General features: G+C 34.2%; 2 protein-coding genes across 5 annotated transcripts in view; one reads left to right on the plus strand and one right to left on the minus strand.

Moving 5' to 3' along the window:
* The window catches only part of LOC128211315 (leucine-rich repeat-containing protein 27-like), a 68,551-nt gene extending 58,938 nt beyond the window's left edge, over window positions 1–9,613 (minus strand). Inside the window, exons 1-4 of one of the 2 annotated variants that reach the window (XM_052915972.1) lie at window positions 9,200–9,613; window positions 6,688–6,880; window positions 5,076–5,225; window positions 4,086–4,172 (exon numbers count right to left, since the gene is read on the minus strand). In XM_052915972.1, the coding sequence (XP_052771932.1) occupies window positions 4,086–4,172; window positions 5,076–5,225; window positions 6,688–6,880; window positions 9,200–9,478 (709 nt within the window). In that variant the 5' untranslated portion in view covers window positions 9,479–9,613. The remainder of the gene's footprint in view (window positions 1–4,085; window positions 4,173–5,075; window positions 5,226–6,687; window positions 6,881–9,199) is intronic. The other variant, XM_052915973.1, reaches the window with a different exon arrangement.
* Window positions 9,614–9,674: 61 nt separating this feature from the next.
* LOC128211316 (serine/threonine-protein kinase 32B-like) overlaps window positions 9,675–17,792 on the plus strand; it is a 185,865-nt gene continuing 177,747 nt past the window's right edge. The window contains exons 1-2 of one of the 3 annotated variants that reach the window (XM_052915975.1): window positions 9,714–9,808; window positions 11,144–11,191. The gene's annotated coding sequence lies outside the window, so the exon portion shown is untranslated. The other 2 variants (XM_052915974.1, XM_052915977.1) reach the window with 2 other exon arrangements.

The following is a 17,792-nucleotide window of genomic DNA, read 5'->3' on the forward strand; positions in this document are numbered from 1 at the left end:
TCATCAGTGCATTGGAACAACACCCTGTCTGATGTTCAAAAATACAGCTATCTGCGATCATTGTTACATGGAAGCGCTGCCTCAAGTATTGCTGGTTTCCCATCAACGAATGCAAATTACGCAAAAGCCGTTGAGCTACTAAAAGAACGTTTTGGCCAGACGCATAAGATCATCAGCACGTATATGCAGTCCTTGCTTGAACTGCCACGGCCGGAGAATACTCCGCACAGCATACAGACTTTTTGTGATAAAATGGAAACATACATCAGAGGCCTCGAGTCCTTAGGCCAGTCTCAAGAATCATATGGCGACTTGTTGGTTCCCATCATCAGAGACAAACTTCCGAAAGAGCTGAGACGTAATATGGCCCGTGACCATGGCGACCGACCGTGGACGCTACCGGAAGTGAGACGATCAATTGGAACGGAAATCAACGTGTTACAGGAAGGAGAAATCCCAGTGTTCCAGGAACATCACATGCCAACAGCATCCTTCCTTGCCGGAAATGGTAGAACAAACAGGAAGCAGACGCACAAACGAAAAGTATCGAAACAAGTTACAAATTATCTTAGTCGAGTGACATGTGCTTTTTGCAATGGAGATCACAAATCGTCTGATTGTGAAAGACTAGCCAATGTTGATGAGAGAATTGAATGCGTGAAACGTAAACGATTGTGTTTCAATTGCTTATCAGACGACCATCAAGTATCCGTCTGCAAGTCAAATTTCAGATGTCGCAATTGTCAGTGAAGGCATCACACCGCTATATGCGAACAGCAGAGGACAATAGGCAAACTGAATCCCGAAGCAGCTCTGTTTCAGTCAAAGACAGACAGGCAACCGGACATTGCCATACTGCACTCAACGACACAACACTGTCCAAATGTTCTTCTCAAAACAGCCATTGCTAGCGTGAGTTCCGAACAATATACAACAGATGCCAACATTTTGTTTGACGAAGGGGCACAGAGGTCATTTATTACTGAAAAATTGGCAACCAAACTCAAACTAAGACAAAATCTCAAATTGAGACAATCCACTTAGTTTTCTTCGGCGACAGCACACAAAACGTGCGACAAATGGCGACGGCGACAGTGAATATTCTTGATAGACATGAGAAAATCGAAATCGATGTTTTGATAGTCACAACTATTGGAGGCCGTTATCAATGACCGTCCACTAACTCACGTCACTTCCGGAGAGGTTGAGGCGGAGTCATTGACGCCATCGCACTTGCATTATGGAAGACGACTTACAAAGTTGCCTCATTCCGAAGACATTGAACTTTCGGGCCCCCGTGCGAGTAACTTTGAAAACATCACGAGGCGAGCGAGGACCCCCAAAAAGTTAATTGACAATTTCCGCGTACGATGGAAGACTGAATATTTAACAGCTTTAAGGGAGCACCACTGTGTTTCCGGCAAAAACCAGCAGACGCTCAAGGTTGGCGACGTTGTCCAGGTCCACAATGAGACACCGAGGTCCTCATGGAAACTAGCAGTTGTAGAGGAGACCATTACCGGAAACGATGGGTTGGTTCGTGCAGCGCGGATTCGGACACAAAATGGACATCACACTACCCGCCCTATCGTAAAACTGTATCCTCTAGAAGTGATGTGTGACACCATCAGTGCAAGAGACTAATATCATTCGCCGCCCCGGAGTGTCATGAATTGTATTTGTATAACATTACGTGCGAACTTACGTAACGTGACGTCGCGGCATATGGACTTAACGTCGACGTCACTTCCGTTGATTAGTTTATTATGGTTGTTGAGTAAAAGGATCGAACCTGACACGACGTGTTATTTACTTACTCAGTCTTACAAAGACAATAACTGAGACAAACTTAGAAATATTCACATACTTTCTGTTTCATTCGGCATTACATGACTATGACAAAAATTGTAGCAGGTCGATAGCCTGTCAATGCTTTACGCGGTTTGATTTGAATTGTAAAAGCGTATAATATTCATTTAGTAAATGGTTAAAAAGTTATTAGTATGTACACAAGAGAATGGTTTTATGCGACAAACATTTTACAAACATAATTAAAAACTAACAATCTCAATAAAACTGTCAAGTTATAGCCGATTTAGGCAATTTAAAACGAAGAAATTATACTTATGAAAAAACTGATTGTAGGATAAAATGAAGTAATTTCATTTAAAACATTATGGTTTGATATCTTACGCCTAATTAGCATTTTATAGCATCATAATACGATCCATATTTTTCCGTCTTTTAACGACTTCTCAAGAGTTTATTTCCGGGGAATAAACCTGTCTGAATGCGATGACCCACATTCTATTCTTAACTACATTGTACATGTAGATATTATCGGTCCCCGGCCAAAGCAAAATCTGAACACAGGTATACAATACATGTATTAATTGGATTCAGTACGCGTTCATTTTGCTACTATTTGCGGATTATTCTTTTTTATATTGCGTTCTGTAACTCGCCGATATCAAAATATATAACAATTGCGTTATATTACGAAAAACGCAGTGTTTCCAAACCATATTAACCGCATAACATAGACTGAAGGCTCATATTACGGTGCTACTTTTAGCAAGCTAATCAATATGCAGAACGCAGTCTGTAGCAATTAGAGCAGATTGCTTACTAGGTATTTTCAATGTAAATGTTAATGTAAATTAGGTCGTTGACCAACGCAGTTCTAACCAAGCTAGAGTTGATACGCCCGTGCGTGCATTAATTCGCTAAAAGTTAAAAATGTTATGTCGATCTGCCAATGCGATTTCCGAGATACGGTTATAAAAGTCTGCAGGCCTAGCGGCCTACATACAATATATATAAGGTTTTTGCATTACTAAACATTTCATTCTCGACAGGTTATCGTTTACGATATACTGTCAGAAAGAAATCTTACAAATTGACATAAAAGGTACTTTTCATTGCCATCCAGTTACAAATTTTAAATAATTTGTTATGTTTTATATAACATGAAAAGAATAAACAATGAACCGGCTGTCAAAACAAAGTGATACGCGATTCGCAAATTCCTAAGTCCGGTTTTGTGAGGTATAATTACGTTGACAACTAACAAATTTTCTTGAGTTTTTGTCCGGTATCCGGAATTCATGGATTCCGGTCTTGTAGGGATTTTTTTACATTGAAAATAGTGGAAAAAAGTCCGGTATCCTGAGGATTCCGGTTCTGTGGAGCTCCGGTTTAGTGAGTTTCTACTGTACCCCCTATCGTCTTATACCCAGTCATTTACTGTTATTACAGTATCTTTTTTTTAAATGAGAAAAGAACTCTACATTAGAAATTACCAAAAAATGTGACATCTGTTTAAATTGCAGAGTCACTAGTATCTGCAAATCCAAGTCTTGTGGATGCATAAACCATTCAAGTGAAGTGGACATAATTCTTGTTAAATTTACATCATTTGGTTTAGTTATAGTGATTGAAACTCACACTAGCCCAAAGGCAAAATCCTATTACCCGGTAATAGTCTCTGTTTTAATGACCTTAACTTGGGTATTTTTTAAACAAAATAATATCTAGTGTTAACTATTTTTATAATGCATAATATGATGAATGGAGTGAAGAAGCTTTTAACTCTTGTATACGAGTCCAAATACATAAACAAGAAAAAAGAATCAGCAAAATCAGATGTAAACATTGTATCAGAACATATCAGTCGGTTTAAAAAAAAATATTTTGACAGGAGATTTAAAAGGATAATGAATTCTTTATTCATAACAATGTTCTTCCTATAATTTGCAATTATTTGAGGAAAAAAGTGCCAAAATTGAATACCCATAGGGCAAATCAGGTTTTGACATGATATATCCATAGGGGAATATTTACCCCACCTTCAGACATGGAGGCAAATTTGTCCCAAGGGTGAATCTCCTAATATGAACAGCATTATAGTGCTTTTGGGCTAGCAGAAAATTAAAATATTTGTATGATTGATAAAGTCAGGCTTATAAAAAGTTACTACAAACAAACATATTCATCAAGTATGGCCTAATTCAAGTATCAGAAGTTGCAGAATAAAGTGAAATTTACACAAAAGATGGTCAAATCACACTGTGCTTTTTGTATACCAGACTTGCTATGGGATGCAAGGTTGTGAGTAATGGACGTGGTCCTTTCTGGAGGATAACTCTGCTGACGCAGCATGGCTTTCTTTCCTTAATGGGACACATCAATGTATTAAGACTATTCATAAAACACAAATGTTAGCTCTAAGTTTTCCTACTGCACAAAACAATTATTTGAAATTAATTCTTATTAAGCATGCAAGGTAGAAGAGAATGTTAACTAAATATGGGATTGGGGCACAAAATCTCTATGATCATTTAAAAAGTTTTTAATATATGAAATGACCACAAAAGATTAGTCATGAATGTGTTTGTGAGTTATTCAGCAGTATGTGCATATGCACTGGCTAGCATAGATACATTTCATGCACAACTAAGACAGAAATTGTGTTTTTTTTGCCTCTTTAAAAGGCCTACTATCAACCATCATGGATATATGATGCAAAAGTTGGATTATTTCTTAATCACATCCCCCCAAATAAAAGTAATACATCTTTTTGACAGGATGAATAAACCTGCAATGCTAACATGTTATCGAAATCAGATTTCTGAATAAAAAAGTCTTCATTCTTACATTATATGAACTTCATTTGTACTTGGGTTTTAAAAAAAAAGCTATCAAATATGTAAAATTTAAATTTTGAACAAGAACAGCAACTATTTAACCAGAGGGCTCACAGACTAGCCCTGATTTCAAACAATGCAAACAAGAGCACCTCAACCCACATCCTTTAATCTCCACATCACTTCAAGGAACAACTCCAACACTCAAAATAAGCACAAGCCCTGCTCTGGTTAAATGCATTTGGGGCTTGCTCAAAATTTGTATGCCAAATCGGGTTTGTTTATTGAAAAGACTAATTTTGAAAACTGCAACACTATTAATTATTTAAGCCTGCTATTGATTTGTAAGATATGTACTTTATTACATAAAATGATGAATCTAAGATATAAGATAAACACAAAATTTAAAAACAACAACATTTTACTTACTGCCATTGAGAAGTTTTCCCGATGACTTTGCCTGAATCATTTCTCGCAGAAACTTGAGAATATCCATTGTCCCCTTCTCAATAATAACAGGAGGGGGGAAATCCAGTGGGTTGTTGTTAATATTAAGCCCATGGAGTGATTTGATTAGGCCTGAAATTTAAAGAGAATATAACAAAAAAATTATTACAAAACTGTGAGTCCATTCATTTGTAAAGCACCATAGATTCTTACATTACATAATTTATGCATTAAACAAGAGGGTGGTAGGCATTCATGTGAACATATGTTCGTAATTCATGGGAAAAATAAATATTCATCCACAAAAGTGACGTCAAGTGTGCATGCATGCACAAAAATGCATCAGTTAAAGTTGGAATTTGATGTTCAAAAATGTTCATATTTTTAATTCAAAAGTTAATTAGTAACACTGAAAACACAAGTACAGTGGAAACTCACTAAACCGGATCTCCACAAAACCGGAATCCTCGGAATACCGGGCTTTTTTCAGAGTCCCGGTTTTCCCCTTCTATTTTCAATTTTTAAAAAATCCCTACAAAACCGGAACCCCGGAATTCCGGACAAAAAAATCGAGAAAATTTGTTAGTTATCAACGTAATTTTACCTCACAAAACCGGACGTGTATTTGTTCAAACATGTCAAAATGATGCTGTGTATTAGGAATTCGCGAATCGCGTGTCACTGTTTTGACAGCCGGTGCGTTGTTGAATATTGCACCTGCGATGTTGTGTTAACTCGATAATCGATAATGATGATTGCGCTGTGGATTGACTGCCGCGCGATAATCAAACTTGTGAAAAGAAAATTAATTGAACCATTAATTTATTTGTTGCAGAAAATAAAGAACTAGAAACGGTTATTAAGTGATCATTTTAGAGGGTTGTTTTATCTAAAGACTTCTATAATTGAATCAAATAAGAGTGGTGCGTTAATTAAACAATCAAACATACTTTACAAGCATTAAATTACGTGTTAATTACGTTAAATTATGTGTTTTGATTTAATTCCAGTTTTCCAACTTCCCTTTAAAAGGTTCACTCAGTTTAAATTTTGAGTAAACTTACTCCGTACATCAAATCCTCACTAAACCGGAATCCTCACTAAACCGGAAATTTTGCCCAGTCCGGACCTTGTCCGGTTTAGTGAGTTTCCACTGTACTATCTAAATAACCTCTAGATAGCAATTTACTGACATTAATAACTTTGGCATTAATGAATGAAGTATGATGGATTTTAACTATCCAAATATTAACTTTGTCGGAATACTGCCACAAAATTTTGTGATGAAGCTTGCTTTTAAACGCTTATTGCAATGAGCCAATTACACATATTCTATCAAAGATGGTTTTACAGAAATTAGCAATCAAGGACAAGAACTTTTGTAGTATACAGCACATTTTTAAACTCAAAATGCATCAAAGTTAATGAAAATTAAAATGATGAAGTCAATTGTTTCACATGTTGATGATGTAAAATTCAAAATGCTTCCGAGATAGGCCCCTGATAGTCAGTCCTTGAATTAGACTTAGATAAACAAGGCCTAATTCTTATACTTTTTAAAAGTAAGTGCTTATTTCGACCACTGGTAGGGTACCTAGCTCAAGAGGTAAAGTCCGTAGGTTGTTTCCTTCTAGAAGTAGATTGCGAAGATTTTGATGTCGACCAGTGTATACACTGGGAAGACGGACTAAAAAGTTTCGGCGTAGATCTAGCCATTTGAGGTTTGGTAGTCTATCAAACATTTCATCTGGCACTGCAGTCAACTCATTGCCTTCTAGGTATAGGTACTGAAATGCAATATATCTGTGTTTTGTGGTACAATCACCAGATGTTATAAAGCATCCACTACTATACATATAGCAAATATATGACGCAGATACAAAGCATTTGGTACGTTATTGGGACAACAGACATGAAAATCGGTCATGTCATTCAGACTCTGAATTGATTCTGTAAATTTATATGGCTTAATGACCTAAATTTTATCTAGTTCTTATCTTACCATAGAAGTGTTAAAAACTATTTGTTCTGCAGTCTGATTTAGTAAGGGTACTTGTTAATGCACACAAAATGTGATGCAATTTGTAAAGTTCAAATGTCCCAGCAAACACATGACGTTGGATCAACGTCGGATACAGGATGGATTTAGGTCGCGACGTCGGCGACTTAAATACAACGTTGTATCAATGTCAAAACCACGATGTCAGTCCGACGTCGCAATTAGACATCGAACCGACGTTGTGATTTGGTTATTGTTTGTAATAAGTTGTATTTTTCAAGTTAATACATGATGTACACATAATGTTACAAGAAATTGCTCGAAAAATCGTGATACTGCTGCAAATAAATACTAAAATTCGATCATGTTATTATTCAAGTTGCTTCCCTTGTCTGTGCCCTTGGTTTCTGTAATTTCCGCATGGTGTCGCATGTTTATAGACTTTTTCTTTCTGTTTTTTATTGTTGTTAAAATTCATCTTGTTAAACAAAAAATAGCAGAATAATGATATCGATAGCTTCTTATCATGTCATTTAGATAATTCCGAAAAAAATGCATGTTTAATTCCTTATCTTAAAATAGACGCGCGCAATTTTGAACCCATTCCGATCCGCCATATTGCTCATGAGGTGTACGAATATTGACGAGAGTGTAAGAGTCAATTACTCCTCTAGAGACTCGACGGTTCATATTTTAAATAATACAACAAGGTAAGTTGATATAATGCATGTTTAACAGTTTATAGCAATAATTTTCTGGTGTTTTACAAGGTTGTTTCAATGAAATTTTAGCATACATGTAATTCAACCCGATTCGTCCTCAATTGACATCGCGCAGATTTGTACTTTTTGTATGAGAAAACAAAGTTATTTGTTCTCTTGAATAATATCTGTAAATACATGTACTAGTATTTTCTGTGTAATTTTGAACTTTGATCTGGATCCGAAAGGCCCATGTTATTTACTATTGTTTTTCTTAAACACAATGTTATCCAGCAAAATTATATATATTGTTATAAAATTCATATTATTATGTACCCCTTTTTGACAGGTTTATGACGGGTGCATAGCTTAACCGTGAAGGGAAAAGGAGAAAATGACTTTCCAAAAGCAGTTTTTCAAGGTATTCAAGGTAATACTTGCCAAGTCAAATCTGCTTCTTGACAGTAATCATTTAATTATTTTATTATTAAAGTGAGTACCAGGTATAGTCTTGTGCATTCACCTCTTATAAAAATAGCACTAGTGCCTGTTCAAGGAAAACAAAACAATTATTCACTGGAAATGATCTCATACGCGATAGCTTTGATCACAGATTTTAGTAACTGAAATAAGTATAACATTTAAAAGATAATGAAAAAATACAGAAAATATTGTGCCAAAACTGTAGAAATTTTGTTGTGTGGAATTTGATATCAAAACTTTATTTTCAGCAGTTTCAAGTCAATATAATTTAATTTGACAATATTTTTATGTATTTCAGCAAGTGTCACTGTGATTACTGCTGAAGTTGTGATGAGGCAATTGGATCCTGTCTGAAGTACGCTCCAGACAGACAAGGAGGTGGAGGACGACGACCAACTGTTTACACAAGTTAATTAACATACATCTCTAAACTTATGAATTTACCATGTATCATTTAATTCAATGTGCCTTTATCATTTAATACTTTTATTGTCTGTACAGATTTGTTGTGAAAATAAAACCTGTACATTGTCTGAGTTGTTTGTTAATGAATGTAGGTGTATGCTACTGTAATTCCTAATTACCTGTTACCTGTGTGGTATGCATGTTTATACTATGGATTTTGGTTGTTATCACGACGTTGTTGAACAACGTCGTAACTCCGACGTTGTTTCAACATCATGATTTTGACGTCTAAAAAACTTTCATTTTCAACCATTATACAACTTTTATCCAACGTCAGTTTCTGACGTTGTTACAACGTCTTTCCAACGTCAATTGTTTGCTGGGGTGACTCTGTTTCCAAATTTTAGAGAACTAGATGATAAACAAATATTGAATTAATGTTGCATTTTTTTTTTTTTTTTTAAATGCAATTAAACTGTTTAAAGTTACATTTAACAATGAGCATTTGTTATTTATACCTCTAACTGTGGCATTTCCAAAATTTCAGAAGGAAACTGTCTCATTCCTTTGTTAGTCAGATCCAACGTGTTTGAACCAAGTTTTGAAGTTTCCTCGATAATTCGTAATATTTTTTCTTCTTTCTTCCTAGTTTTTGCGATTCCTCTTTCAGTTGGGGAGTCTGAACCCGACGGACAGGGCGAATTGTTGTCCAAGCGTTCGAGTTCGCTTGAGGTCGAATCGCCATTTTCTGATCGAGCCATTTCAAGCGACTCGTCACCGTCTGTAAATTTTGTCATTTTGCCAGTTCTTTAAGATTTACAAAATTAATACAAAAATATGCTGAAAACGCAACATTTTCGAGCAACAAATAGTGATTTTACCACGGACATTTGTTTGACAAGTTTGTTAAGGGGGCCGCCATTTTCCAATATGGCGAATACACCAATATTTCCCTATGGTTACCAAATGCTTTAAGCCAATAAAGCATAGCGCGGGAGAATGACGTAAAGGGCACCTGTTTAGGATGCTGCACAATCAGGAAATGAACAGAAGTGATACGTTTTATTTAAAAGTGCTTTATTTACTAGTTTCGTTTTACACAATGTAAAGATCGTGCTTGTTTAAACGTAAGTAGTGGTGGTCTGACTAGTGTCATGAAAAGAGAGGCAGTAAATGCTCTGTTGGATAAAATTATTATTGATGTTTCAGGGCGTTTGTGTTGGTTATAAACTGGTTTCGGTTTTATTTCGGTTTCTCGAACTGTGCATTTGTTGTTACAGTTTCAAATAAAACCAAAACCAGTTTTATCGTGTTTTTTTAACGAAAACCGTAACCGGTTTTCGAAACTATTGAAACCCCTACCGGAGGGTCGGCCCAGTTGTCTATCCTTAATTATGATCGGACCTGCTTGAGGCCATCAGAATTATTAATGTCGTTCATCTTTGTCGTGATTTTTTTTTACTTTTATGTTATAAAAGTAATGGCAATATTACTATATTATAGTATATTCCATACTTTTTTAGGAGTCTATCATGAATTATTTTAATGCAACGTTTATAAATACGTTGAAACTGTTGTCTATCACAGATTATTGAGCTTGACGAATAGGCTATTGAGCAAACAGATTTTAGGCTTAAAAGTATCACGATTATGAAACTGTTGTCCGCATCTCAATAATATGTACCTTTTAATACGAAGTTGTTAGTGTACATATCAAAAAAATATTTTAATTGATATTTATGTATGTCATACAAAAATAACCCTATCATATACCATTTCTTTTATGGACATTTGAAGGTACATATTTACAAAATCAATTGATATATTTTAAATTTTGCATCAAATATGTTCTTTGATAATATAAAGAAAAGTACATTGATCAAACAAGTGTAAGTGAGAAAGAAATAGAATTGGCTTCAATTGCCAATCAATAATTTCTTCTCACAGTCTGCAGTCTATCACAGATCAATGAGCAATTGCAATGACCAACAGTTAACACAAACGCTTCCGTGGGAGGGGGGATGGCACACCCGGCACATGCCCCATCACTAAAGTCGTCAAAGTTTGCATTCTATCTCAAAGGAGTGGAAATTAATAAACTACACCTTTCAAATGCCATTATGTGCAGGCGACGTGAACTCATAAAAACAACAAATTCAAACAGCACAACTTCCTTTAATTATGTCCTCTTGATGTTTCTTCATCCGTATATAAACAACAGTTTCCTCGTCTTCCAACAATTTCCAATACTGGTGAAAATGTATCCATCATCCGTGTGATATTTGTTGAAAACAAGAAAAGCATACATGCCATAAAACTGAGAAAAAAGTTATTTTCTCCAGGCTTGTAGCAGAACGCAATCCTTGAACATGTGCAAGATATGCCATGAAGTCAATATCACCACTACTTGAAGGCCACCGATGTGTTATGTTCACTTGTATGTCTTTCTGATTTCTTCACAGATTGCTTACGTCTAGCGGACCCTTGGGGGGGAGGGATACGCCCCTTAGGTATGTCCTCTCTTGGGGAGCGGAGTACGCCCCTTAGGTATGCCCTCTCTAACGTCTAATCCTGAACTCTCCCCTGCTTTTAAGATAAACTTTCATAACCAGTATCACTTATTACCTTATTATTATAATAAAATTCATTAAACTTATCTTGAAGCCATGTGATGGCAGATAAACAATGGTTAAAGTTAAATGAACAGTAATGTTCATTTCTGTTTTTATTATTGATAAGATTAATCCCAGTATGAAAGATTCATTTTATATTAGAAAATAAATAAAATATATATGTTTAGGAAAGACAATTAAGAAAACCATGTTTTATGATAGACAATATTTTTTATGTAAATGATACATAAGTAAAAATATTCTTATTGTCTATCATGAAATATATATTTCTTATTGTCTATCATGAAAAATATTTCTTACTGTCTATCAAGAATTGTTTTTATTATTGCCTATCATGAAACATTTTTCTAACTGTCAATCATAAATATTATCATATTTTATGATAGACAATAAGAATTTTTTTTTCAATATTTCTTATTGTCTATCATGAAAAATATTTCTTACTGTCTATCATGAATTATTTTTATTATTGTCTATCATGAAATATTTTTCTTACTGTCTATCATAAATTTTAATAAATATATTTTATGAAAGACAATACGAAAACAAATTATACATAATTACAGTAAAGCAAAACTCATGATAGACTGTAAGAAACTTACTACTTGTGTTTTCATGTAATTATAGGACAAATAAGAAAAATATAAATAATTCTAATTGTCTATCATAAATTTAAAAAAAACATATTTTACGATAGATAATAAGAAAAAATCTGGATAAACAGCTAAAGTTCAACATTTCAAGAATAATATTTTACGATAGACAAGAGGAACTGCGTTGATCATGATAGATAATATGACAAATAAGACCACTTTTTTATGCTTCAACTACAAAAATTTTCATAATTTGTTTTCAAGATAGACACCAAAAATGTGTTTCTCCTTTGTTGACTTTCGTCTATAAACTCGAAGTTAGAGCAATATTAAAACCATTACCAAGATTTCCAAATCCTTTAGGCGAAGACCATGACACAAAACGAGTTGTCGTTTCAATTTCATGTGTTCGAATCGCATCCAGAGCCTCCAATTAACTTTTTTGCATGGTCGCCGCCATGTTGTATCACCTAAAACGACCAATTTACGGTAGTCGAGCTTCTTTACATTACTTTACAGTATATTAATAATTGTGATGCCCAATAAGAGGTCGTATAATAATCTGAGATAGATCATAGCATCGACTCTACCGGAGGCGGTTTCATCGGTTCGTTCCATCCGAAAACTAGTTTACTTTGAAACCAACATGGCGGAAAGTGATCAACCACGTTTGTTGAAACTCAATCCTTTTGATAACAATGCCTTACAATGGGCAAATGAGCTAAATGATAAAGGTTATATTTATAATTGGAAATAATGGCTACATACAGTAACTCCGCCTCTGTACACAAAACCATGCATTTGTTACTTCAAGCCAAACTATCAAAACCGAGTTCGAAACTGCTGAAACCATTGACACCAAAACTGAAACTGGTTTGGTATCAACAAAAATGCCCTCAGTCTTTCTGTTTCACTATCATTGTCGGGGAATTAGTCATTTTGTACCCTCCAATTTTCGTACCTAACTTAAAGGAATTTCATAACATATATCCTATTTGTTGTTTTATATTTTTTTCAGATGAAATAGAATAATTCAGTCCATATAGACTGACTAGTCCACCTCAATTGCCATCAAGAAGTCTTTTGACAATTTTTTGTATTACTATGGCAGACTCGTTCACGACGTCCACCATCCCAGCAAAAAGTAGCGAACGGTCCTTGCGCAGAGAATCCTCGCAGCCACAATTTTGAAATTATCTCCGTTATAAATTCACAGCTCTACAACAATATTATCACCTACTATTAAACACATATTTATGTCATTTTGCCAAAACAACACATTCAGATATCATAAAACACTTACATGTGTTGATTGTTTATCAAGTATCGTGATATCTGTAAATTTGGGACAAATCTGACAGGTTGAGTTAATGTTTAACAGTATTTGTGACCCAGAATATTATATTTATTTGAAAATAACGACTATTAAATGACAAATTAAATCCAGTTAAGATCACTGTCGGGTAAATATTGAACAACTTTGTCATTATAATTCAACATCAATGCACTACATTACTATAGATTCTTTCGCCCGGTGTTAAATGGTAGAGAGTTGTAGCGTTACATGGATGCATAAGAAATGTCAAAATAATAAAAAAGTATCCCTGATCGCTCATTATTGTAGCTAAAAGACTGACCACATAATTATAGACTCATCAAGTGAATATAATATATATGAATCTGATAATATGAATCAAAAGTTTGTAACCTATTGTTTGAATAAGCAGATTTTACATGTGCCGCAGATGAGATTGATAGTTAAATTGTTTTAATGTCAGGCAATGTCATACAAAAATTGAGTACAAGTATTAATAAATTTGACTTTAATTTATTATCATTCAGGTTAAATAATATAAGTTATATAAACTATATATTTAGGGCTGGCCACAATGCAAAAGTGGGTTGGGGTCAAAAACTAAAATGTTTAAAAAATTAATGTTTTACTTAGTTTTGAGACATTCTTGGTGACATGTCTTGGGGTAGTAAGGAGTTTTAACAAATTTTACGAAAGAAGATTTTATCACATTATTTTGGAAATGTCTGTCATTATTATTACTTTGTCTTTATGTCAAAACGCCCCAGACCACTTATTCAACAATGTCAATCTATTGAGAGTTCTTGATGATATCTTGTCAAATAAGAAAGTTATTCGGAAAAATAATGAAAAATAGTTGATGAAATTTATTTCCGGGTAACAAAAATGCATATATCTTTTTTAAAATAGCTGCACATCACACAAAGCCCCACGACATTTTTGATTGGGCAGTTCCGATAAATTTGACTCATAAACTTATTCTTTTTATATTAAGACATTTCTGGGAAAACGCAAATGCTTATTGATTGGAAATCTGATAAATATTCTTTCGTAAAATTGCTCAACTTTTAATTTCAGCTTTTTTTTAATTTCAATTTTGGTCCTTTATTAGACTTGCATGTATAACCTTTTATGTAGACATAATGCTTTCAGAATTAAAGGTAAAATTTTTGTTGGGATCTTGAATTTGTGGATAAGGCAACCCAAGCAATCCATGAAAATTAATGTCTCAAGAATATTTATGATTTCACCATATTTTGTAAGAAAAAAATTAATCCAATTGAAAACAATGTTCATCCCTTTGTGCTGGACAATACTGGAAATGTTCATCCCTTTGTGCTGGACAATACTGGAAATGTTCATCCCTTTCTGCTGGACAATACTGGAAATGTTCATCCCTTTGTGCTGGACAATACTGGAAATGTTCATCCCTTTGTGCTGGACAATACTGGAAATGTTCATCCCTTTGTGCTGGACAATACTGGAAATGTTCATCCCTTTGTGCTGGACAATACTGGAAATGTTCATCCCTTTGTGCTGGACAATACTGGAAATGTTCATCCCTTTATGCTGGACAATACTGGAAATGTTCATTCCTTTGTGCTGGACAATACTATAAATGTTCATCCCTTTGTACTGAAATGTTCATCCCTTTGTGCTTTACAATACTGGAAATGTTTTTCTCCCAACATAGATAAGTAGATTAAAATATTTAACCATGCTAGAAATTGTTATCTTGCCCATGGGCAAAGATAAAACAGGTACCCGTATGGAACTCCTTTTTATTGTCATCACACAATTGCCTCCCTTGTTGAAGACTGTTGTCTGTAGCATCATGGAAACCTTTGTGGCAATATTTAGAATGCTAATTAATTACTTCTTGCTTCAAATGGCACCATAAAAAAGTGTTCACGCACCATTCAAGAAATAATGCTGAACTCTCTTCAGAACTATTTCAAGACCAATTTGACTATTAAAATAATCTGGATCACTGCGCGCATATCCATGACAACCACGTATCCATAACAGGGCTTCCATTAAGAAATTGAAACTGGAAGTATGAACTTCCTGTCTATCACTTTTGGAAGTTTTACAGTCTCCTGATAATAATACAATATCTTTTTCAACTATTTTTCAACAAATATATTAAAAATCAAATAATTTGCACTTTAAGTTATATTATTATAATTCATTACTTAAAAACACTTAAACTGATTGAAATTATGACTATTAAAGTAATATTGACAAAAGGTTTTGATATTTTGAACTTCCACGCTTTTAACTTTGGAAGTTTTCTTTAAAATTATGGAAGTTTTTGTACTTCCAAGGATTCATTTTTGGAAGTTTTTACCCATTTCTTGGGAGTAATATACTTCCAAACTTCCTTTAACGGAAGCCCTGCCATAAGCATTTATTTTCACTATGAACAAAAGAGTTCCTGCAAAAAATACATTTTAACTTTGTTTTGTTTAACTGAGGTGGGCGAAAAAGCATCTACCTTAATGGCCAAGGGTGTCAGATAGGTTCATCCCAACCCTCGCGCAGGGTGTTTTGCAAAAACTTGGTAAACCTCATTTTGGCAAAACACCCTATGCTATTGTCGGGATGAACCTATCTTACACTCTCAGCCATGGAAGAAACTTATAATCCCTTTGTGCTTGACAATTTTTCTCAAAAAAGTGTGGAAAACGCAGCGGTATTGGCACTGCGTTTTAAGCGTATTTTTCTTACCGAGTGCGTAAAAAGTGAATAAAATTGAAAAGAAAAGCGTACTTAAGCGTATTTTTTCTGCGCTTTTTACATAAAACGCTCTAAAAACGCACTTTTCTAGAAGTGCGTTTTTTACCTCCAAAAAGCGCAGTTAAAACGCATTTGCGTTTTTTGGGAAAGTATACGCACATATGCACTTCTTGAAAGTGCGTTTTTAGTGCGCTTTTTGGAGGTAAAAATGCACTTCAGGAAAGAAGAGCGTTTTGATCCCTAAAAACTTGCTTAAAACGCACTTCCATTTTTACCGATTAAAAGGGAATCTTTTGCACCCAAATTTGATGAAAAAAAATGCATTAAAAGTGCATTTTTTTCTGCGTTAAAAGAGCATTTTTCTGTGTTAAAAAAGAACACAAATTCACTCAGGTGCATTTTACCTGCATTAAAAGTGTCCATTTTGCAAAAATATTTTTTTATATATATTTAAGAAATATAACTCACCACTGAGGGCCATATGACATTATAAGGACCGGCCAGTCAGCCAACGAAGGTGTATATGGACCGAGGGGGCTGACTGGCCGGTCCTTATAATGCCATATGGCCCGAAATGGTGTGTTATATTTCTTATATTATACCGAACACTTTTTTACCATATAATAATTTTAAAGCGCCTTTAATGTGTTTCATTGAACAAATCTAATTATGTTTACCGGGTAATTGCAAAAAAATGTTTTTGGCGAGGTCCGGACCAGCCAAAAACATGATATGGACCGCTGACTTCATAAAAACTGGATTTTTATTAAAATACATTGATATACAGACCGATCAACTTTATATACACAAAGAAGGGACACATTTATGTAAGGTATAATATATATATATATATATATATGTATGTATAAATATATTGAACCATCAAAAAAAGAACACATTTGAATAAATAAATACACATTTTGTTTCATTTAAATTTTCTAAACATGAGTTTGTGTTACAAAAAAAAAATGAGTCTCAAGGATCTTTTGTTATATTTTTGTCAAATCTAGATATTTCTGACAGCTCTGGAATAAAACAGGGTATCATATTTTAAATAAGTAATGACTTTATTAGTACTTAACATAAATTGATTGACCCAATTTGGCCAGTTTCCAATAACTGGTAAGCCATGTGGAAGATGGCAGTTTTATGATCCCTCCAAAAACCAACACTGTAATCATTTGTATAACTTTAAAGGTGCTAGTGTGCATATTTATGGAAAAATGGCAATTTCAGCTTACGCACTTACTGGTGGTCAGAAAAATATCAAAATAAAAGACGCACTTAAAACGCACTTATTGGTGGTAAAAAAAGAAACAAAATAAAAGACACACTTTAGTAAAGGTATGAAACTAGTGATTTTGTCATGTTCTTACCTTGATCGTAATTAACTCACCTGTACAGGTAAAACTGATTAACAATTATCTGTTTCGAGATGAGCATTATAAACCTGGGACCTTAACAAGGATGATCAATATAGGTTTAGATACTCTAGGTCTACAAATGAAAAAGATAAAGCTATTGAAGTGACCACAGTGTATTTTAATTAATTACCCATAATTAATTCAGCAGTGACAGCTTATAACTATACTAGATATATAGCGGATTAAGGGTTAAAAGATCCACTTAAAACGCACTCTGCTGAAAACGAAAACCTAAAAGATTTCTTTTTTAACGCACTTCTGTATAAAAACAGAAAAAATACACTTAAACGCACTTCTGTTAGAAAAGACGCACTTATTCACTCAAAAAACGCACTTCAGTTAACAAAAGACGCAGAAAAAATACACTTATTTAGAAAAGATACACTTATTACGCAGTTATTCATAAA

This window comes from Mya arenaria, chromosome 12 (assembly GCF_026914265.1).
Source record: "Mya arenaria isolate MELC-2E11 chromosome 12, ASM2691426v1".
Lineage (NCBI taxonomy): Eukaryota > Metazoa > Mollusca > Bivalvia > Myida > Myidae > Mya > Mya arenaria.